This window comes from Arachis stenosperma, chromosome 5 (assembly GCF_014773155.1).
Source record: "Arachis stenosperma cultivar V10309 chromosome 5, arast.V10309.gnm1.PFL2, whole genome shotgun sequence".
Classification (NCBI taxonomy): domain Eukaryota; kingdom Viridiplantae; phylum Streptophyta; class Magnoliopsida; order Fabales; family Fabaceae; genus Arachis; species Arachis stenosperma.
Genome location: NC_080381.1, coordinates 18,576,229 through 18,598,903, shown reverse-complemented (window position 1 = coordinate 18,598,903; position 22,675 = coordinate 18,576,229). Strand labels below are relative to the sequence as shown.

General features: G+C 34.6%; 5 protein-coding genes across 6 annotated transcripts; 3 read left to right on the top strand and 2 right to left on the bottom strand.

Annotated features, from left to right (window-relative positions):
* Nucleotides 1-432: 432 nt before the first annotated feature.
* On the bottom strand, nucleotides 433-6,241 carry LOC130979237 (cytochrome P450 97B2, chloroplastic). The gene is made up of 14 exons (XM_057902621.1): nucleotides 5,918-6,241; nucleotides 5,604-5,787; nucleotides 5,311-5,418; nucleotides 4,841-4,925; nucleotides 4,316-4,554; nucleotides 3,795-3,968; nucleotides 3,637-3,684; nucleotides 3,466-3,525; nucleotides 3,073-3,159; nucleotides 2,853-2,941; nucleotides 2,417-2,508; nucleotides 2,074-2,135; nucleotides 1,066-1,215; nucleotides 433-994 (listed from the first exon to the last, which is right to left on the bottom strand). The coding sequence occupies exons 1-14, from the start codon at nucleotides 6,019-6,021 to the stop codon at nucleotides 770-772; spliced, it is 1,707 nt and encodes a 568-aa protein (XP_057758604.1). The 5' UTR covers nucleotides 6,022-6,241; the 3' UTR covers nucleotides 433-769.
* A 2,831-nt stretch (nucleotides 6,242-9,072) lies between these two features.
* LOC130980514 (SUN domain-containing protein 5-like) lies at nucleotides 9,073-11,621 on the top strand. Its single transcript, XM_057904185.1, has 6 exons — nucleotides 9,073-9,156; nucleotides 9,203-9,299; nucleotides 9,450-10,774; nucleotides 10,871-10,956; nucleotides 11,248-11,443; nucleotides 11,493-11,621. The coding sequence occupies exons 1-6, from the start codon at nucleotides 9,073-9,075 to the stop codon at nucleotides 11,619-11,621; spliced, it is 1,917 nt and encodes a 638-aa protein (XP_057760168.1).
* Nucleotides 11,622-11,687: 66 nt separating this feature from the next.
* Nucleotides 11,688-13,291, bottom strand: LOC130982878 (GDSL esterase/lipase At5g08460). 2 transcript variants are annotated; one of them, XM_057907008.1, is made up of 5 exons: nucleotides 13,024-13,291; nucleotides 12,812-12,939; nucleotides 12,488-12,727; nucleotides 12,159-12,414; nucleotides 11,688-12,056 (listed from the first exon to the last, which is right to left on the bottom strand). In XM_057907008.1, the coding sequence occupies exons 1-5, from the start codon at nucleotides 13,283-13,285 to the stop codon at nucleotides 11,824-11,826; spliced, it is 1,119 nt and encodes a 372-aa protein (XP_057762991.1). In that variant the 5' UTR covers nucleotides 13,286-13,291; the 3' UTR covers nucleotides 11,688-11,823. The 2 variants fall into 2 exon arrangements, with proteins under 2 accessions (XP_057762991.1, XP_057762992.1); XM_057907009.1 differs by having other exon boundaries at nucleotides 13,020-13,076.
* A 2,946-nt stretch (nucleotides 13,292-16,237) lies between these two features.
* Nucleotides 16,238-19,201, top strand: LOC130979865 (phosphatidylinositol 4-kinase gamma 2-like). The gene is made up of 2 exons (XM_057903412.1): nucleotides 16,238-18,157; nucleotides 18,376-19,201. Exons 1-2 carry the CDS (start codon nucleotides 16,832-16,834, stop codon nucleotides 18,751-18,753), a joined length of 1,704 nt encoding a protein of 567 aa, XP_057759395.1. The 5' UTR covers nucleotides 16,238-16,831; the 3' UTR covers nucleotides 18,754-19,201.
* Nucleotides 19,202-21,270: 2,069 nt separating this feature from the next.
* On the top strand, nucleotides 21,271-22,392 carry LOC130982788 (uncharacterized). The gene has a single exon (XM_057906880.1). The coding sequence runs from the start codon at nucleotides 21,667-21,669 to the stop codon at nucleotides 22,273-22,275; it is 609 nt and encodes a 202-aa protein (XP_057762863.1). The 5' UTR covers nucleotides 21,271-21,666; the 3' UTR covers nucleotides 22,276-22,392.
* Nucleotides 22,393-22,675: the final 283 nt, after the last annotated feature.

Here is a 22,675-nt window from a genome sequence, read left to right as displayed (position 1 = left end):
AAAGTTATTGAATAGTTTAATGAATAAGACGGTATTGTATGTAACTTAATTTTAGGAGATGTGAGTAATTGAGTCTTTACTTCTTATGTTAATATTTTTAATTTTGTAGTTTGTTGATTAAATTATCACACGTATATACAAAAGTCTACGCATCCAATAAATGAAAGTATCCAAGGTAGATTGTAGTCTGTAGAGGCCTCTTCACCTTTGTTATCGTCTCAGACTAATATTATTTGAAAGTTGAAACTATTTCTAGAACATATTTAAAGAGACATTATAATATTTAAAGACATTGTAAGAAAAATTAAAACATGGTTACAAATAATACAATTTTGTTTAATACTCATAAGTAGCTTATATATTTATTTAAAATATTACAACCTTATTGGTAAAATAAAAAAGCCAAAAAACTTGATTTTCTATAAATATTTAATAGTTTATCCGAAGCTGTTCTAGTGAGCTGCATCTCATCAAAGAATCTACAAAGATCACCCTTCAATTAAGTCTACTTTGTTGTTTTTGACGGCATTTAGTTAAACTACTTGATTAACCTACCTAGCATGGTCTAGGATCCATTATAATTTTGATGAAGTTTTGATTATGTATTCAGTAATCTTAATACTTAGTGTTCCAAACAATCATATATTCGTTATGAAACACTTATCTGAGAATGCAACAGTTTTCAGTTGGGAGCCAAATTCAGACCAAAAGCAATTATTACTATTTTATTTGACTTGATAAATGATGATACAGTTGATGATGGTTAAGTTCAGTGCAAATTAGATCTCTTTGTCAATTTGCACCACAATCCATTTTTGGTATGGATAGTTGCCCCGGTAACTAGCTCAACCGAATCGGGGGTCCCCTTCAATTGCACATCAAAGTTCTGTAGCAGCATAGCCAACGCTACAGTGGACTCCATCAGAGCAAATTGGTCCCCAACGCATTTTCGTGGTCCACCACCAAAAGGCAAGAATGCAAAATCCGATATGATCTGATCAAATATTATATATATCAATCGATAAATAAAACACACAATAAAATAAACATTATGAAAAGAGAAACCTCGTTTGGATATAAGGCTCCAAGACTTCGAGATGGGTCAAAACCAGCCCATCCTTCAATTTGTTCGTTGGTTCTTTGCACCAAAAACCTCTCTGGTTCAAATTCATCAGGACGCTCCCAAAAATATGGAGATCTATGCAGATTATATACCTGAACATAGGAATATTTAGAGCAGCCAGCCACTTCTAAGGGAGAGTAAAAAACTAAAAATGTAAACTTTGTGAAATATAAAAATACTTGAGAGACAATAAAAAGTCGACTCAAGATAGCTCAAAGTTACTTTATTTTGCATTCTTTAATTGTCGTTGGAATAATTGGATGATTTTAAATGTAATAAATGTGTAATTATAAATATGATATAGATGAAATTATAGATGTTAAATAAAATAAAATAATTTTGGTGATTGTCTTCCTAGCATTATCTGCCAAATATGTACAAAATAAACCAAAATCACAAGAAACAGGCTTTATTTTTTGTTTATAATAAAAGTGGAAGTTAGGAAATATGGGGTACTCTCCAACAGTCCAACACCACTGTCAATGCATCAGCAAAATGTCTGTTTAGTGAACTCCACAGAACACGCAAAAGGCCCACTTTAAAAGATTTTGCAATGCTATTCACTAAATAAATAAATTTATTTGCCCACACAAAAAAAAAAATTGGATTTCCTCTTTCAAAGTTATCACCCGTTGATCTCATAGGCAAGGTAGAGAATCAAGATTTTACGTCAGAAAAATAAATTAAATATGTAAACTCATCTAACCTAATAGAAAATTTGTAAAATTATTAACTCATTTAAAATTGTAATACTAAAAGATTTTAAGAGAGATATCAAGATTCTAACAAGTATAACTACACACCATTCAATAGTGGAGGAGTATGACTCAGTATGTGCGGGCTTAGTATGCCAAAATGGGTATATAAAACATTTTTTATATATATAATTCATGCATATGCAGCATCCACTTGCTCACTGAAAAGCAGGTGCTAGAAAAGTTTTTACTCACAGAAAGGAAGACATCAGTCCCGGCAGGAATCGCATAACCATCTTTATCACCTTTGTACCCTCCTGAAAAAGTGACGTATGTCCATAGGCATAGATACATCATCTCAGATGGAAGCAACAAATAAAAAATTATCTAGACAAGAAACATAGATAGTCACATGTTCAGTGACAAATAGAAATCCATCATAAAAGTAATGAATAGGATTAACATCAATGTTTTGGGAAAAAAAATACTAAAATCACATTAACGGTTTGTTAGAGACTTAGAGGTGCATAGGCTTCATACACGGGTTTCCATTTTCCACTCCGTTTCGACAAGTAATCATTAAAAGTCAAGTCAATACCTGGTAAAACATCGGGTTTGAGTGAACGCCTAATCAGCAAAGGTGGTTGAGGATACAAACGGAGAGACTCCACAACAATAAGTCTAATGTACCTGACACATTATACATGCAATAAATTTCAAGTGTAAAACACCAACTTCAACGCTCAAAGTTAAACCAGATCCCATTTTGCAAGAACTAAATGAATATAAGGTTCAATTGATGAAATAATGACTGAAATTAGATGCATAATGCTGGCAGTTTTTCATCTTGACATGGCGTCCCGCCCCCCCCCCCCCCCCCCCCTTTTTTTTTCTTTCTCTTCCTTTCCCTTTTCCCTAGTAAATAAGATTACTGACCGTTTATGATAAATTTATATATCTTGTATTTCCTAATAAAATATTGGCCATCAAACAGGTGGAAGCAAGTAAAAATCTGACATGAAATGAGCACCTACTGCAGTTTTTTAAGTGATTCGTAAGTTGGTGTTCCTGTACCCAGCACTGAATCTACCTCTGCTTGAGCCTTCCTCATTTTGTCCGGGTTCTGCAGTGAGTTCAATAATCAGTAAGATGGTATTGGCCAAAGAGAAGAATCTGAAGAGAAGCTACGATAACCAAAGATCCAGAATTGTCTTTCACGAACAGGCAATTATATCAACTTTTAGATTGACATACTTGAGATAGAAGGAAAGTTGCCCAAGTAAGAACTGCAGCTGTTGTCTCATGACCAGCAATAAGCATTGTCATTAAATCATCCCTCAACTGTCAAAATGGAGAGAGAAGTAAGAAGCAAATAAAGCATACTATTAACCAAGTAGCTTTACCCTATACTTAGCATACTATTAACCATGTAACTTTACCCTATACTTGTATATTTACACCCAAACTAAACATACTATTAATACCTAAAATGTATAACTGGCTCAACAGAATTTAAAAGAACCGAATAGTTTCACATGTTTATAGACAAGGAGATAATGTTGTCAAGACATGATTTTTACCAACTATCCAAAACCAACCTAAGTTTTAGTCAGGAATTCAGGATCGCTTTTTATGGAAGAGATATACCTGACGATCATCAACATCAGCTCCTCGCATATCAACCAGGAAACGCAGAAGACTTGCATCCTGTAAAAATTTTAAACATTGCGGCATTTATAGAACTCCTATATTTCAGGGAATGAACTGGATAGTTAACATTTGCCATAGACATTAGATCTCATACAGATAAACAGACACCTTCAAATTTAAGTAGTCCCTTTGCTGCAGTTTCTCAACATCAGTTTCCTGCAAATAGAATGCAATCAGGATGATGTTTATGTAAAGTCAACACAATATAATAGCCAAATGCAGATACTATTCGTGCAATCAATCACTGAACCAAAGTATTATCTCACCTGTCTGCTCTCTTTTGCGTTTCTGATAAGTTCATCAAGACAAGCATTGATGACCTTGAGGTCACTTTGAAACTTCCTCTGCCTCGGGACTATATATGATGCCAATGGAACTTTCCAATATGGAATGTAGAAAGTGGACCTATGCTCGGCTTCAAAAAGAGTGCCATATACTGCCTATAATGGATATAATAGTATAGGGTATGTAAGCTCTCTTAGCTAGGGACAGCAAATATAGCCTAAAATTCTGAATTGTATGTTCATACATTGAATAAACAATCAGTTAATTGCTGAAAATATGACAAAACTTTAGCTGTCTGCTTATATTAATGATGACAATTCTGTTTGTTTTCTACCCACATAATTGTTTCTAGAAATTCTCTCTCAAAAACTATACAAAAGATTGAGCATACATATTAAAATGAAAGAAATATAAGAAAGAACAGCAGCATTTCTATTTGCATTTTATACTGTAGGCAACATCGATGTCATATACTTGAAATGTATAAAACCTTTTGTCAAACCTTAATAACAGGAGATTCTTTGGTGACAGAACCAAAATCATAGTTGAACACACCAAGCCCAATAATATCAAGAGCCAAATTAGAAAACTCCGCCTCAAGATCTAATTCAATCAACTTCTGTCCATCATTGCCCTCTTGTTCAAGAAGCTGATTGATCTTTGATATTGTTCTTTCTGAGCAAGTTCTGAATATTTTGACCATGGCTTCCAAGTACGAGGCATGGAAACCCGGAGCAATAACTGAAATTTTCAGGAATACCCAGTTAAGCATCAGGTTACATTCATAAAACTCTTGATAATATTACCACGGCAGATTAGTGGTGTTAATCCAGTTCAGGACAGCAGTCCACCAATAGAAAATACTAGCTCCATTCACCGATTTGAGAGTTATATCTGACATTCTGACAGCATATTTGTTGACATTATTTTGAGTGCTAGAGGCTCTTTGGCAGTTCTTTTGGGATATGTAACACAGTAGAAATAAGGGGGAAATGGAAAAGAAAGAAAATAAATACAGTTTGCACACCTCTTCTTCTTTGCTTCCAAGTATCAAGGTCCGCAGGTATGAGTCCTTTTCCCATTATTGGCTCTAGGATATCAGCAAGTACTCCCTAATTATTTTAGTAAACAAGCAGAATAGAAACTAGAGAGAATTAGAAAATGGTTTTAACTAGAGTCTAGAAAGCACATCAGAGAAAACCAACAAATTCAAGCTCATAAAAGTACAACACATTTTCTACAACCTCTTCGTCAATATTTTAATGGACAACCAGTTACAAACTTCACAATTCATATGTTTATCCTATACTACAGTAATTAATTTATTATTAGAAATGCTAAAGTAGTAGCCACTACTGTTACAATGGATCCTCAACCCGACCAATTTGGGCAATACTGCAAGGTACTAATCACAATGAACATATTCAATACCAGAATATCATTTTAACAAATCTATAGATAAAGGATTGACCCAGTCATAACAAGAGACGGGGGTACCTTGTCATAAGAGAATGCATTTTCTCGCAGAATATGTCTTGCAACTATGGGATCCGATACAACAACAAATGCTTTGGGCCCAAACGCAAGTTTGTAAACAGAACCGTGCTGTCACATTCAACAACATCTTGAGAGGATAATTAAAACTAGCAAAGTCAACTGAGATGAAAATAATGGAAATACAAGTAATTTGAGCACCCTATGCCATATATTCTCGTACATAATAAGCCTACTAACTCTGATTCTGAAACATAGAATTTTAAGCTAAGTAACTGAAAGTGTGAAGTAGGTACCTCCAAGAACCAATCGTATAGCGAAAAAAAGAGAGGTCGACCAAAGAGATCGGTGACAGCACCTTCAGCAATTGGCATGGACCCTATGCTTCCACCGCTGAGGAAGCTTGTAAGCAGGTTGCTAGCATTATCAAGCAGGTTTCTGTTTGATTTGCGCTGCTTATCGGTGTTAAAAGATTGGCATCTACGTCATCCACAACAAACAACCCTTAATTAACTAAAACCTCAATTGATTAACACATAATCCTCGGGAACATTAGACAGAAATATCAAATATCAATATTATTACTAAATTAACAAAGTCCAGGTGGTACCTGATAGTGAGCGGGAAATGGAAGGCGGTTGAGCGAAGAAGCGGTTTCTGTGTGTGTAAATTGAAAGTAGTGAAGGTTGAGGTGTGTGAGAGTACCATAGCCATGGTGGTTGGGTGCACACTGCACGGTGAAGTTGCCAGTTGACAGTTGACACTCACTGTTGCTTTGTTTATTGATTTATTGATTTTGGAAATGGGAAGTGGGAAGTGGGAGAATGAAGAAGGATGAGGTGGAAAGTGAAAACCACCATCACCACCATGTGTGTCCTGTTATGGTTACTTGCAAAACTCACTTCATTGGATATTTTCATTTTTTCGGATTACTCTCCGTTGGCCCGGGCGGTGCTAAACTCCATTCAAATATTTTTCTCTTTTTTAAATGATATGTTCATACAAAAATAATAATTTAATTAAATATAATAAATTATTTAATAATTTTTAATTATTTTTGTAAAGATAATTTTATAGGAATAATTATTTTTATTTTTTATTTTTAATCTTATATAGAAAATAGTAAAATAACAATTAGGTTTTTGAAATTTTCAATTTTAAACTAATTAGTCCTTAAAAAAATACCAATTTAATTCTTCACGAAGTAAACGGTAAACATGTTATGTCATTTTATTAATGAGTAAACATGTTATGTCGTTTTTGTCCCTAACGTTTGAGGTAAGTCCTATTTGTATCCCTAACGTTTAAGGGTGTGTTTGACAAACCTGTTTGAGAAGAAAAAACACGTTTAACCTTTTTGAAAGTTTCACTTTTTTATTTGGCTCATTTTTGGTTTGGCAAACGCAGAAGTAATTTTGTATTTAAAACCATGTTTACCAAAAGCAACAATTTCTAGTTTATGCGTTTCACCAACGAGCTTTTAGCTATTTACCCTAAACATCTATTTTTCCTTTACCAATTTTATCTTATAGACATGTTATTGTATTATTCATGGAATTCTTATTAGAAACACTATAAAATTGACTTTCTTATTATTTTTCTTTATATGAGCTCTTTTTTTATTATTTATTATTTTTATTTTGTTTTTAAATTTTTATTTGATATTATACATTCTTATAATTATGATTTTTGTAACATATTTGATTAAATACTCTTATATATATAATTTTATTTTGCTAATTTTTATGTTATTTTTATTTAAAATAAAATATATTAATTTTATTATAAAATTAATTAATAAGATTATTCAAATACCTAAATTAAAATGATAGGATAATATAAAAAATTATTTAAGTTGATGTCAATTTTTCATCTAAAAGTAATTTTGAGTAGTGTAATCCAAACCATATTTATTTTACTATAATCCATTTTGATATAAAGATGACCAAACATAAATCACTTCAATACAAACATACTTTTCATCAAAATCAAGTTTGCAAAATCAATTCTATACAAACTCCTATTTGCAAACTATAATCCAAACACATGCTAAATCGTCCTATTTATATCCCTAACGTTTATAAAAGTGATTCAATGTTATCCTACTATCAATTATACTAATAAATCAGATTATATTTTTCAATTATTTTCACTTGGATGTATTTATTCTCAATTAGGTCTCACTTGGATGTGTTCGATTTTAATATTATACCCACTATTTGTGTTTAGATTCAATTATGTCCTTAGAAAAATGAATTATGTAAATATTGTAGGAATTAGTTTCAACTTTTGATGAGCTATTTTTCGGAGTGGATCATCGATTCTATCCTAGACATTTGTATTCTAACTTTAAAAAGAGATTTTTAAAACTCAAACTAAAACGTTCATGATGTGTAATTGACGGCAAGATAACATTGAATTACTTTTACAAACGTTAGGATACAAATAGGACGATTTTAACGTTAGGAACACAAATAAAATTTATCCCAAACATTAGGGACAAAAACGATACTTTACTCTTTTATTAATTTATTGTGTAAAACTTAACGGTTATGTTTATATGTACCATTACGTTAATTACTCGGCACGTGGTCCACGTAGAAAGACGCGCCCGGGAAAGGGTGAGCAGGCACCCTGCGAGGCAGGTGGCCTTGCAACGTTAGCTGGGGGCGTTGCAACGGAGGCAGGTCGCGTTGCAACGGATGCCGGGCGAGTTGGCGTTGCAACGGAGGCAGGTCGCGTTACAGCGTTGGCTGGGGGCAGTGCAACAGATGCCGGGCGCGTTGCAGCGTCTATTTATAAAAATTTATGTAACTAACAACTTTTGGAACAAAAATTTATCTATTTTAGTATGATTTGTGATAAATAGAAAGCAGTTCATAAATATTATATAAAAACTTATTAGATAAAAATATTTTATCGTCCAAAAAATATTATTTTCATGTTAATGTGATAGTAATAAAACACGTACTACTATAAATAATAAAATATATAACTAATTTCCATTGACATGAAAGGATAAATACCTAATCAATTCTATTTTGTTACGCACTAATCATTGGCACTAAAACTGAAGGATATATATGTCTCTTGTTATTATTCTAGAGAATCTAATTAGTATTTTTTTTCAAGAATTAATTAGTCTTAGATCAAAATTTTCGAAAATCTAATTATCACTTTACTCTATAAAAAGTTATATAATCAATTTGAATTATTTTATCATTTTAAACGAGGGTTAAAATTTAAATACTATCAGTATATAAAATAATCAGACTTTTAAATAAAAATTAAATTTATGATAAATTAGTTAATGAATTATATAAATATTTTTTAAAAGTTAATAAAAAATAAAAAAATTAAAAGTGCGTTTAGTTGCATTTTCATTTTTTATATTTTCTGTTTTTTAAATTTTATAAAAAAAATAAAAATAAAAAATAAAATTTTATTATTTTAACTTTTTTTTTTATAAAATTCAAAACTTAAAAAAATATTAAAAATAAAAACTCAAACTAAACGCACCCTAACTCTCCTTCCTCGCCATCCTTTTTGTTAACGACAATTTTGAGTTAATTAATAAAAAAACTAACTATAACAGAAAATTGAGCATAAACCGCAAAAACTTTGTATACTGTTTCGTGTAGTTTTACCACTTTTAGCTGCATCTCAATCACCCAGCGACGAAGAAGATGATTCAACAATTCGAATGAAATATGAAGCATCAACCTCTCTATCCACCGAAATTGAACTGCAAATGCCAATGCAACCATGCAATACCGTCACTTTTCACCTTCTTCCTATTCTCTTTCTTCACATTGCGCTCCAATCTTCGCCTCCTTCATGCAACTTCAGGTTCCTTTTTTTTTATTCATATATGTTTATATTTCCCCATTTCTAGGTCTCTCGCATTTATCAGGAAACAAAAAATGTTAATAACAAAAATCCAAGCTCTAATTCCATTAATAATACCAATTTGTTCCTCGATATTATGTTCTGTACTGAAATTATCGTAAACAGTTTGCAATGACTTGGTTTGATTCATGCAGTTGGTTCTAGCTAGTGGAATAAGGCTTAGTTGCTATACTGTGACTACAATAACAACAGAAATAGTAGTAGTATGAATATTCCTATATTCCTATCTACAGCAGTAACAAGCAATGCTTTATTCACAGATGCAGCTGTAATAGAGTTCAGTGACTCATCTAGCTCCAATAGTCTCGGGTGCCTTAAACAAAAAACTACAAAGCACAGTTACTCTCTTTCCAAAACAAGTAGATTAGAGATAGCATTTTGGAAAGTTTTAGGTAGCAGCACTGATTTAGTGTGTAAACTGCAACCTTCTGAAGAAGAGCAAGAAGAGAAGATTCTTCCACTAGCACAAAATGCTGATGAAAAAGTTCATCAACCTACTTCATACCTCAGTTATGTCGAATTCCGAAACATAGCAAAGCAAGAAAAACCCAAGGAAGTGATCACCATAGTGAAGCAAGAAAAACCCAAGGAGGTGATCACCCCTGTGGTCGTTAATATAACTCACAGGCTTGAACCTGATGGCTCAGTGTACAACTATGCCTCTGAGTCCAAAGGTGCCAAGGTGGTGGCTCACAATAAAGAGGCCAAAGGTGCCAACAATATACTAGGGAAGGATCATGATAAGTACTTGAGGAATCCTTGTTCTGTTGGAGATAAGTTTGTTGTTATTGAGCTTGCAGAAGCGACTCTGGTTGATACTGTGAAAATTGCAAACTTTGAGCATTATTCTTCGAACTTCAAGGAATTTGAATTGGCTGGTAGTATGAGCTATCCAACTGAATCATGGACAATGATGGGAAACTTCATTGCCGCAAATGTGAAGCATGCTCAGACCTTTAGGCTTCTTGAACCCAAATGGGCCAGGTATTTGAAGTTGAGCTTGCTTAGTCATTATGGATCTGAGTTTTACTGCACTTTGAGTGTTGTGGAGGTTTATGGTATTGATGCAATAGAGAGAATGCTTGAGGATCTTATTGTTGCTTCTGTGGGAGCCATGCCAGAGAAGTCTTCAGAGCACAATGCCAGTGATACCCCTTCTTTGAAGCTAGAAGCTGGTCAAATTGAGAAAAGAAAAGACAATGAAAGTATGAATGATAGTGTGCCTACTGAGATATCAACTGTTAATGATGACGCTCAGAAGATTGTTGTGGAGGTGGCAAAAACTCCACCAATGGTGAACTTGGTTCCTGATCCTGTACTAGAATTGAGGCAACAGCTAAATGGTAGGATAGCTGGTGACACTGTTATGAGGATTTTAGTGCAAAAAGTGAGGTCAGTGGAGGCGAACTTATCCACAATCGGGAATTATATCAAAGAGTTGAACAGGAGACAATGCGATACAATACCTGCTTTTGAGAAAGAGTTGCAAAAATTATCAGAATGCCTGGGACAAAGCAAGTCAGAGATTAAAGACCTACGGGAGAGGAATGCAAATATGGTATTACCATTTGCTATTTCTTTCCCTATTTCATGTCTTCTCATCATTGTTATTCTGTCTGAATGTGCTAGTTATTTTGTCTCTTTCCTTTCCCAGGAAAAAGAAATATCCGAAGTTGAGTCATGGAAAGATGCTGTCTCATCCCAACTTGATGAACTGGCCAGACAAAATTTATTGCTAAGGTTAATTTAATATGATTATAATGAAGTTACTTGATATGATAAATAATGGATCTTTGTGGTACCTTTCATTAAAACCCATTGTTGGTTATAAAAATGCATGTCTTTGTCTTGCGCCGAATTTAAATTTAACCTCTGTTAGCCACTCCTCTTCCTGTTTGATAATTTTCTCCGGTTGTAACTGTTCTTCCATGACCAATGTTCCTTACCATGTGTTCCATGATGTTTCTTTATTTTGATATCTATTTTATATTCTATGATGCCTGACATGCCATTCATACAATCCCATTTCAGATCAGATGTTCAAAAGGTTGCAAGTGATTATGCAGCCCTAGAAATCAAAGAGCTTGCTGTGTTAGGAATGAGTCTTCTTTTTGTTTGCATGTCGATTCTCAAGATAACTTCAGTCCACATGTCGTTGATGTTTTCTGAAGCACACAATAATGCTGATAAGGGACCTCGGACAATAAAAGGATGGGTTACCTTGCTTGTATGCTGCAGTATAATGATATTCGTTATTTTGTTCTATAACTAAGCAGTTACTTGTAGAAGTTTGGATACTTGTAAATACAATTTTGATAAGGTTATCAAATCAACACAGAACACTTTGTATACTGAAGAGTGAACACTTTGTTCAGTGCCTCCTCACTAAGGTCACTGCTTGCTGATAAATGTTAAAAGAAATGCAAGGATTGTCTTTGATTCAGTCGGTTTAATGGAGAACAATTTCGCTGGTGTCAGTATGAATATTTGCCCAAATAAAAGAGATTCTCATTGTACAACCTTATATGTATAATTGTATATATACACGGTTCTTTACAGTAATATATGCAAGAAATCATAATACCCTAAACTAACATCACAAATCAATCATTTTTCCTTTCGAATTACCATGTCCTCCAGGTTCATAGGATGGCACATTTTTGTGTGCCGACCATTCCATATGTTGTCTGCTAAAATTTCATTGACTGCATCAGTTGGATGGAACTGGTCCCACCAGATATGGTTTGAAGCGTTACTGCATGCCATTTCTGGTGATAAGCACATGATCCAACCCTTGTAATTCCCAAATCCACAGCATGCCTCGTTAGTGACATTGAATCCTAATTATACAACATAAAAGCTTAGTGAGATTTGATGCCCCAGAATATCAAAACCGAGAAGGAAAAAAAAAAATTTTAAAAAGAAGAAAGTGGGTACTTTACCATAACTTTGATGATTCTTCAAGATATCCATGGAGCCTTCAAACACGTCACAGAAGATGATACTGGCATCAGAGAGCTCTCTACCAAGCTTGATAACCATGTACCTCATGAGATAGTTAAACTCAGTGGCCATGTCATTTATCTGTTCAACACACTCTCCATTTTCACTACCATACTGCCACAGGTACTGAGGGGCACAACCAATAGGGGCCAGTCCCGTTACCACCACTTTCCTAACATTTAAATTGTACAAGTTCTGTGCCACAAAGATCACATATATCAGGTACCAAATTATCTTAAACTATGCAGCGAAATTGCTGTATTGTTACCTTGATTTCTTGCCTAACTGAAGAAGCTAAAAACTGGTTGAAGCTCCAGGGTAGGTACAAATTATCAACGTTGGAAACATTGAGCAAATAGTAGTGAATGTAATCATTGATTCCGATAGAAATATAGAAGACAGAGTTAGATATGAGGTTGGTTGCAGCATCCTCCCCCATACTTATTACAAACTGCTGAAAGGTGTCAGTAAATTGCTGAATTTGTTGAGCAAACGAGATATGTTGACCCTGCAAAGTTAATTATTCAATCAAACTCAACAAATATTTGGAGACGGAAGAAAGAAAAAAGGGATAAAAGTAAAAGAAACACACCAATTCAGAGCCACTTGAGAAGATAATGCCAGCACCTGCAGAAGCGTAGTTGACTCCATGAATCATATCTTTCACATCTCCAGCTTGCCCTAGATAACTCGGCACCAATGGAAGCCCAAGACGCATAGCTGATTATGCAAAATTGGATGAGATATTAGAATCTTGAGAAGAAAGAAAAGGTAAAGTAAGGATCTTGAAAGGAACGAACGAACCAAGATAATCGACGGGGATTCTGCCATTGGAGAATCTGCCAGTGGGTTGGTGAGTGTCGAAGTCTCTTCCATAAGGGAGGTGGTTGGCGCGCGCAAAGGTTCCAAGGAAGTTGTTGGTTCCACAGTCGACGGAGGAGTCTCCGATCACGAATAGCGCCGGCGCTAGAGGAGGAAATGTAATCGCCGACTTCAACGAAGAAGCAAAAGAAGAAGAAAAGAGAGTGCACATTGCCAAAAGGTTCAGAATAACGTTCACACCCATTTCTTCTTCTTCTTCTTGCACTTCTCAGATATGCTCAGCAATTTTGGCGGGTAACCATAATAATGACTAATATTTTTTTTAAATATGCTATCTACTGTTTTCTTTTTTGTTTTGTTTTGTTTTGATATGCCATTAAGGGCCCAAATTTTCAATAGTGGGCTTCAGTCGTCATTTTGAGCCCAAGTTAGTTTTTTGTAATTGGCTTTGTAATCTAGTTCTAATCAACTACCAATTCCAAAAAAAGTATAAAAATAAGTTCAACTACCATACCCATTAGTAGTCCATTACTAAATCTTTATAGTTTATTGTTACTTTATTTCATAAAATAAAAAATGTCGGTAAAAAATCTGGAATCTAATAATTGCTTGAAAAACAAAAAATAAAATAAAAAAATGAAACAATAGTCTCAGGTTGACGCGTGCCTAACTAGCGAACTGCCCCACCGACCAAAACGGTCACCTGAAAGATACCCTAAACATTAACAAACATATTTTCGCAAAATCATTATGTTTTCTTTGTGTGAAATATAGAGTTTAATTTAATGTAACGTTTTATATAATTATCTAATTATTTATTTTTTTAAATTATTATTCACGTGATTAAGATAACAAATAATTTATTTTGCTAATGGATATTATGATTAAATATAGGTAAAAATTTATGTGCAGTCAAAATTTAACATTAAGTTGATAACTAAGAGTCGTTAAATAATTTGACTAAATTTTTATCCAAATACTCAGTTATCAACTTCAAATGAAATTGACTGTATCTAAATTTTCTACATCAAGAAAATATTCACTTACATGTATATAATTATGTATATATACATAAATGCATCTCAACTGTAGATTTTAAAAGAATGTAATATTAGTGTATTATTCAAATGTGAATTAGAATGGTAAAATATTAATATATAGATCAATATCTTTTGATAGAGATAAAAATAGAGCACAATTTTGATAAAAAAAAAAATTCAGAAAAAAGTTATTCTATGTGTTAAAATGTTCACATTTTTATTAAAATATTGCTGTAATTTGCAAGGCTCTTCGTTTTTATTAAAAAAAAATTTGCTTCCAACAAAACGAAATTTTCGCTTTCATTGGAAAGGCTTTTCGCGTGTCTCGTATACATCTAAATCATACTATCAAAACTATTTCAGGGTATATACGCCTCTGACGCTTCCATATTTTAATTTTTTAGTCTCTACCAATTTTTTTTTGTGTCGTCTACCATTTTTATATAAATGACTTACTTGCACAAAACTTAAATTAGATATGTTCTAAGTAAAATCCATTATCCATATTCGAATCCTAATAAAACGGCTGCTTCATTCACCCATTGATTATTTTTGTTTTAGTTGGTTCGTCTCAGATACCATGATTGAGGTACGTTAATATGTTATGGGGACATAGTGGGATCAAGCGCACATGAAGAGTGATGACACTCTAAACTAGATAAAATAAATTAAAGCTCAACCTTATTCCCCATTATTATACTGCATTATTAGTTAGCACTTAGCACTGCTACTATATATTATGTATATATCAAGATCATGGGACACTAATGGAAATTATTTTGCCTATTTTAGATGCGAACCCATGTGCCACATCACAGATTACAATTCCAATATTCAGTGAACCTACTCTTCAAGTTCATTTAATTGAATCATCATCGTATAACAAAAGCATGCATATATAAAATAAAAAGCATACTCGCTCCATAATCAATATCAATTGTACAAACAAAAACAAATAAAATGAGTGTGCATTGAAGAGTGCTTTTAGTTTGAATATGCAAAGCATGCTTCGTGGATGCATAAGAAAGTATTATGTGATTACGTGAGGTAAAAGGTCGGGAAAATAATGAGTAGTTTACTAGCTAGAGAAATAGCTTAACACCATATTACCACAACCACAACTAATTTTACTTTTGAATGTGGGTGCAATGTCTTATACTCTTATTAACCCTCTATCACATGTACATTGGTTGTTAGTGATTACATATTGTGTGTAGTTAATTTATCTCATTCATAAGTCGTAACCATGAAATTAGTTAACAAGAACTTACTATCATATTTCCCTAACTAACGTTTAGTAGTTAGTGTTCATGTGTTACATGTCTCTTATTTATTTAAAAAAAATACAATTTTACACTAAAAATTTACTAAATCAGTCATCATATAATATATATAAATATATGTGTAATTTTATTTATTTTTAATATATATTTTATATTTTAATATATATTTTATTTATATAATTAATTTAATCACTGACTTTTGATGTTATTTAATACATGCTTAATCCTAAAGAACTTTTTTTCTTCTTTTTTTTAAATTTATTAAATTGATAATTTCTTTTTATTTTGTTAATTATTGTTGTGTTTTTTAGACTGAATATATATATATATATATATATATATATATATATATATATATATATATAAAAGTTAAATAAAGCTGATTAGGTGGTGATGATTTGGAATGAAATTAGAAGAGAATATGGAATTTAGTGGTGATGGATCACAAATTGGTGGCTAAAATATTATCTTAAATAATTTAATTAAATATGTTAAATTATTTCATCTATTATTTTTATATAAAAAACTTCATATGAATAGTAGTCTTTATATAGTTTCAGAAACTAATATTTTATATTTATCTTATAAATAATGTTTATAATACCTTATGTGTATTTTTAAATTTTTTTCTAAAATAAGATAATATTCTATTTAAAAAAAAAAACTCCTCCAAAAATAGAAACGCTCCTTCCTGGTGCTTGTGGGGTTGGTAGAAAAGAAAATAGAATAATATTTACTTTGTGTTGCTCTGAAAGAAAGCAATGTTCCCGTTATAGGGAGTAAGGAGCCAATTTTTGTATTGATAAATAAAGGCAACGACTAAAATACCGTTACTTTTCTTCAACTTTCTCTCTCAGAGAAGAGCGCCACCAAAATCGGTTCTACTACCTCGAATTAGTTTCAATCTACCGCTAAACCCATTATCAATCAAATCTCTGCAACCTCCTTATTCGGTTATTCTCGGTTATTCCCTTCTCTTCCAATTTAAGCTCTCTCCTTTCGCACATTCCCATTTGGTTCTTTCCGTTGGTAAGAATCCATTCTCGCTCGCTGCATTTTCACGCATGCTTTTTTTCTCGAGTGATCCCAACCCAAACACAATACACTTTCACCCAATTTTTTTAGTTTGAGTTGGTCTGTTATTATTCATACAGCAAATGAAGTATCCTTCTGTGAATACATATTTTCCATTGAAAATAAAATAAGAATCATTTGATTATCCTTTTTTTCTTTTTTTCTTCTTTTTCTTCCTCAAGTTTTAGGGTTTTTGAGGGGGTCTTTTCGATCGTTTTGATTGGGAGGCCTTCTTTGTCTCATAATTAATGGAATCACTTCGCTAATTAGTACCCTTTTTGAGAACTCAAGTTTTTTCTATCTGCATAGAAAACTTGAGTTTTAGAATCAAGGGAAAAATAATTAAAAGCAAAAAAAAAAACAAAAAAAGTTGGTGATCCTGCTCTTCGAAAGATGTCAGCTGCTGATGTTGCTTTGAGTCCGATTCGGCAAGAATCGGCACATTGGCTTGGACCTCTCTCTGGTGAATCCATATTGATATATCTCACTGTGGATGGTGTTATGACTCCAATGCGTGTGTTGGAGTCAGATTCCATTTCTTCAGTGAAAATGAGGATTCAAACATGCACTGGAGTCTCAGGGAAGAAGCAAAAGCTTGTCTCTAATGGCAGAGAGCTTGCCCGCAATGATTCACTCATCAAGGATTACGGTGTCACTTCTGGGAATGTTGTTCATTTGGTTCTTCGTCTCTCTGATCTTATCTTCATTGTTGTAAGGACCACGACTGAGAAGGAGGTGGAGTTTCGTGTCGATCGGCATAGGAATGTTGCGTACCTCAAGCAGCATATTAAGAAGAAGGGGAAAGGCTCCATTGATATTGAAAATGAAGAATTTTTCTGTGATGGGGAAAAGCTTGATGATCAAAAGCTATTCCATGACATATGCAAGAGTGATGATGATGTGATTCATTTGATAGTTAAGAAATCATCAGCACAGGTTAAGGCCACACCAGTTCAAAAGGATTTGGAGCTTTCTGTTGAGGCTGCAACTGCACCATGTGTAGATGGAGAGAATACTAATCAAGCAACTAAGATTCCTCCACCTGGTGTAGATTTTTGGTTGGAACCAGTTATTGTGAATCCTAAGATCAATTTTTTCCCTTTCCTTTGGGACATGATCAACTCCACATTTGATGGTTTGAAGAATAAACATAATCCTATTAGGTCTTCTGAGGGCACAGGTGGTGCTTACCTCATGCAAGATTCATCAGGGATGGAATATGTTTCTGTGTTTAAGCCAATTGATGAGGAGCCAATGGCCGTGAACAATCCTCAAGGCCTGCCACTTTCGTCAAACGGCGAAGGGTTGAAAAGAGGGACAAAGGTGGGGGAAGGCGCCGTGAGAGAAGTCGCTGCATATGTATTGGATCATCCAAGGGCCGGGCCGCGTTTGGTGTCTGGTGAGGCTGTAGGCTTTGCTGGTGTTCCACCTACTGCTATGGTCAGGTGTTTGCATGAAGCATTTAATCACCCAGATGGATATGCTTGCTCAGCCAAGCATGTCAAGATGGGGTCATTGCAGATGTACATGAACAATGATGGCAACTGCGAGGACATTGGACCCGGTGCTTTTCCAGTGGAGGAGGTACATAAGATTACTCTTCTTGATATAAGAATGGCCAATGCAGATAGGCATGCTGGGAACATTTTGTTCAAGAAGGAGGCAGGTGGCCACATTTCTCTCATTCCTATTGATCACGGCTACTGTCTACCGGAACAAGTAAGCAATTTCACTCTCTGTGCATTGATATCTTTTGTCTGCATATCTGATTAGTATATGTAAAATTGGTGAATGTGGATAAATGTGTTATCTATGCAGGCTTGAAATTGGGTGTTGCATTGGTAGAAAAAAGTATTGGCCTGTTGAAATTAAGATGATTCTTATTAACCTTAGTTGAATATCAGGGCTTACCTGTTTTTTATTTGTTCTATATGCAGTTTGAAGATTGCACATTTGATTGGCTATACTGGCCCCAAGCACGCCAACCTTACTCTGCTGATACAGTTGATTATATTAGGTCCCTGGATGCTGAGAAAGATATAGAACTTCTGAAATATTATGGGTGGGATGTTCCAGTTGAGTGTGCACGTATACTCCGCGTCTCCACAATGTTATTGAAGAAAGGGGTTGAGAGAGGTCTCACTCCTTATGACATTGGAAGCATCATGTGCAGGCAAAATTTCAAGCAAGAATCAGCGATTGAGAAGATTGTTTATGAGGCACAGGAATCATTGTTACCTGGCATGGAGGAATCTGCATTTCTTGAATCTGTCTCGAAGATCATGGATTCCTGGCTCGATAAGCTTTCAAAATAGGCTTTTTTCTGAGTCATATATACATATGCGTATATAAGGATATATATATAAATATGGACGTGCATGGATTGAGTGAATGAGTAGTCCATATTTTTCTTTCAGGATTGTATTGTCATTTTGAGCAGAAGTTAAAGGTCTGAATAAGAAGAGTCTGTCTTCTACAGAAATTTAACATATTGTAGGTTTTTCATGGAGGCTGACACAAGAGTTGGATCTGTCTTGGCCTTGTATTCTGTACATAAGTGTCTTTTGTTAGGTGTTCATTAATTGTGCACCTAGGTAAGTAAGCAGGTGCCATTTGGAAATCTAAATTTCCTTTCTATTTTTTGTATTGATGGAAGAGAAGAAAAAAAAGGAAACTTGTTGAATTTCATGCGATTTGCATGAAAATATTAACGTTATCATGTAATATATTCAATTATATACTACAACACAGACCTTTTTGTAATTTCTTTTTTGTGTAACCTTCTGTTCTTTATCATTCAGTTGTGATCATGTATGTCATGGTCTGATCATGATTCAAAACATATTATAACTGCAAGACTGAAATCGGTTTGGGATCTAAGATTTTCAAGGAACTTAGTGGATTGGCTAAAGACTATAAGGCTGGTCTTTGTGAATAGAAAGTAAAACAAGTGCTTGGTAGTGGTAGCTAAATTTTCTGTTTGCATAGAAATAGAAAACTAGTGCAGAGGGCTGCATTGCAGGAACTCATGTTGGCTTGGAGATTTTGTTAAAGCTGCAATACTTAGTTACTTAACAAAGTCTTTCTCGACTAAGTGAGGTCGGCTATATGGATAAAGCTATCATTGTTTTACATTGACTGTCGCAGGCCTAACATAACCCAACATGGCTTCAAAGACGCCACTGCGTCGGGACAATCCATTGGGATGCAACATTGTTTTACGTTGGCAGTCACACACTGAACAACCTTCCTTGTTTTTTCGGGCTTGGGACTGGCTAGGCGGCTATGTAAACATTGACCGAGTTTTGTTAAAGCTCCAATATGGAGCTTAGTATACTCTAGTTTCTCATTGCTGTCATACATACTAGTATATGAATGAGATTATTGGCAGGGACCAGCAGGGTATTGTAGAAATGCTTGGGATATTATGTATGGGACTAAAGATCGAAATCTATGATGCAGCAGATGGTACCAACTACCAAGTACAAATATTTATCCTTTATTTTTAATAACCATTAAAATGAATCTCAAAAAGATTTTGGTGCTAAATTCTGAAAAGATTAAAACAACAAAAAATACCTTCAAAGATAAAGTTTGACAAAAGGAAGCACCGATACGACACACGATACGGATACGACACGATACGAATACGCCGATACGTTCTTTTTATAAAAAAATTGGATACGACACGTTTAGGATACGTTGTGAATTAAAATTTAAATAATATATTTAATTAATAAAATATCATATTGTAAATACAAGAGTAAATAAAAAAGTCTTAAAATTATGTAATTATTAAAAAAAAAAATTTTAATCTACTCTTGCCATCTCGCTAATAGAAAATGTATCAATTTCTTCTCCTCAAAGTCCATGATACGCAAGCACCACAACTTTAAGTCCATCATCCTCTCTATCTTCTATTCTTCTTCTTCTTCAATATAACGCAGAGAACCAAAAACGGCTAAACTAGTGAGTAAGTAAGCCACCAAAAACAAACGACAAGTAGATTTAGGTTTTAATTTATTAATTATTTTATTTTTAAATTTAAATTTTAATTTGTTTTTATTTTAAAATATTTTAAATTAAAAAGAAAAAATCGGTTAATTAGGCATAAAATCACAAAATTAATTGCAAATTTACAGCCCAACAAAAAGATTCGTCATCTGAATCGGGTCGGACTCGTTCGAATTCGTGACCGCTTCACTAAAATTTTGCACCGCAAAAAGACACGCCACCGATATGCTCGTTTGATGTATCCACCGTTTGTCGACGTCGAATTTGCGTCCAACACAGATACACCAGCACCATGAGCGAATCCGTGCTTCACAGTCCATCCGATTGTTAACTTGCCTTAGATCTTTTTCTTTATATCAGAAAATATAATTGGTTGGGCCAAGTTTACACCAAGAAAGATAAATGGGCCGCTGATCCAAGTGGTGACCCATATAGATATCAATAATTAAGTCCAGAAATAACGAAAACCAATTGACACATGATTGTTAGAAAAGAAATTAAACTTGTATAGTTAGTTTGTGACCAACAAAAATAAAACGCGCTCGAAGAAGATGAGGCTCCAAGTGATGGATCCGGGTGGGTGGGCTTCGGGTAGTTTCGGGCTGGGTTGCCCTAGCCAATTCTACCCACGACAAAAAAAAAAGGGCTTGTTGAGATATCTATTATCTAAAATTCTCAATCCAGCAATTCCAAAAAAGAGGAATTCTCAATTCAGCATCTTCTTTTATCAAGCCCCAGAAAAAAAAAAATAGCATCTTCTTTTATGAAACGCAGTCGCAGAACGACGAGATGTTTGCATCTTGTTGAATTGAGATCTCAATATGCACAGCGTACTAAAAGAACACAGATAGAGCCATAAAAAAACATAACAGATGGGGACCCAAAGTTCCAAACGACATCACATAGGGGGCAAGAGTAAGAAGCAACAGCACTATCTTAGGCTCTTAGCGGACCATAATTTCGTGTAGCTGTAACGCACATCACTGTGAAAAAGAAATCATTGAGAATTGAGAAAGAGAAAAATACAGAGAGAGAAATTTTACTGACATATAGGTAATTAACAGGTAACAGACAAGATCCCCTCCATATCATAACAAATCCACATGCTTCCAACATAAATTAGTAAAATTACCATTCATTCATTAGAGATCTACTTATCCTGTTTAGTTCCCTTCACTTCACTCCACTCCACTCCACCGGAACCGCCACCAGTCATGATGATTGCGAAGCCGCAAAGGCCGCCACCGTCAGGGGGCACCAACCTAGCGTCTTGTTTGGTGGCCACCATCTTCTTGATCTTCATCCTCATCGCCATCTTTCTTGTTTACTTCATACTCTTCAGGCCTCAGGATCCCAAGATCGCCGTCAGCGCCGTCCAGCTCCCCTCCTTCTCCTTCTCCGCCTCCAACGCCACCGCCAACTTCACCTTCTCACAGTACGCCTCCGTCACCAACCCCAACCGCGCTACCTTCTCCCACTACGACAGCTCCCTCCAGCTCTTCTACTCCGGCAACCAGGTCGGCTTCATGTTCATCCCCGCCGGCACCATCGAAGCCCAAACCACAAAGTACATGGCCGCCACCTTCCACGTGCAGTCTTTCCCCTTGTCACCTTCATCTCAGCCGCTGAGCGTGGGTCCCGCCGCCGTCTCTAGTGGCGGCGTCATTGGTAGAGTGGGCCCCGCATTGGAAATGGAGTCGAGGATTTCGATGGCTGGGCGCGTGAGGGTTCTGCACCTCTTCAGCCATCACGTGGAAGCCAAGACTCGTTGCAGAATTGCAGTTTTAGTCACCGATGGATCCATCATAGGTTTTCATTGCTAAAATTAATTCTTTCTTCCTTTCACTTTTCCTTTGTGGCTTTGTCTTTGGTGGAGAAAGTATTTTCCAGACCTTGATGGACCATATAAAAATATTCCAAATGAATGGCTGAGATTGCATCTGAATTAAACTTTTAGAAATATCAACTTTGACTTAAAATTAAATGCATTTGCAAACCGACCTCAGTATGGTCTGGTTTAACCAATTTTATAATGACCGGTTTTTTTAAACAAATTGTTAAATGATTATTTTTTTAATTTTGTCACATGGGCCACACCTATCATCCACTCAAACAAAAAGTCTAAGCTTAATTACTACTCACTACCCAATAACATCACTTATGCCCTCTAAAACTTCATCTTCTACCTTCTCATGTGCATAAGTTTTGGAAAAACTAAGATAA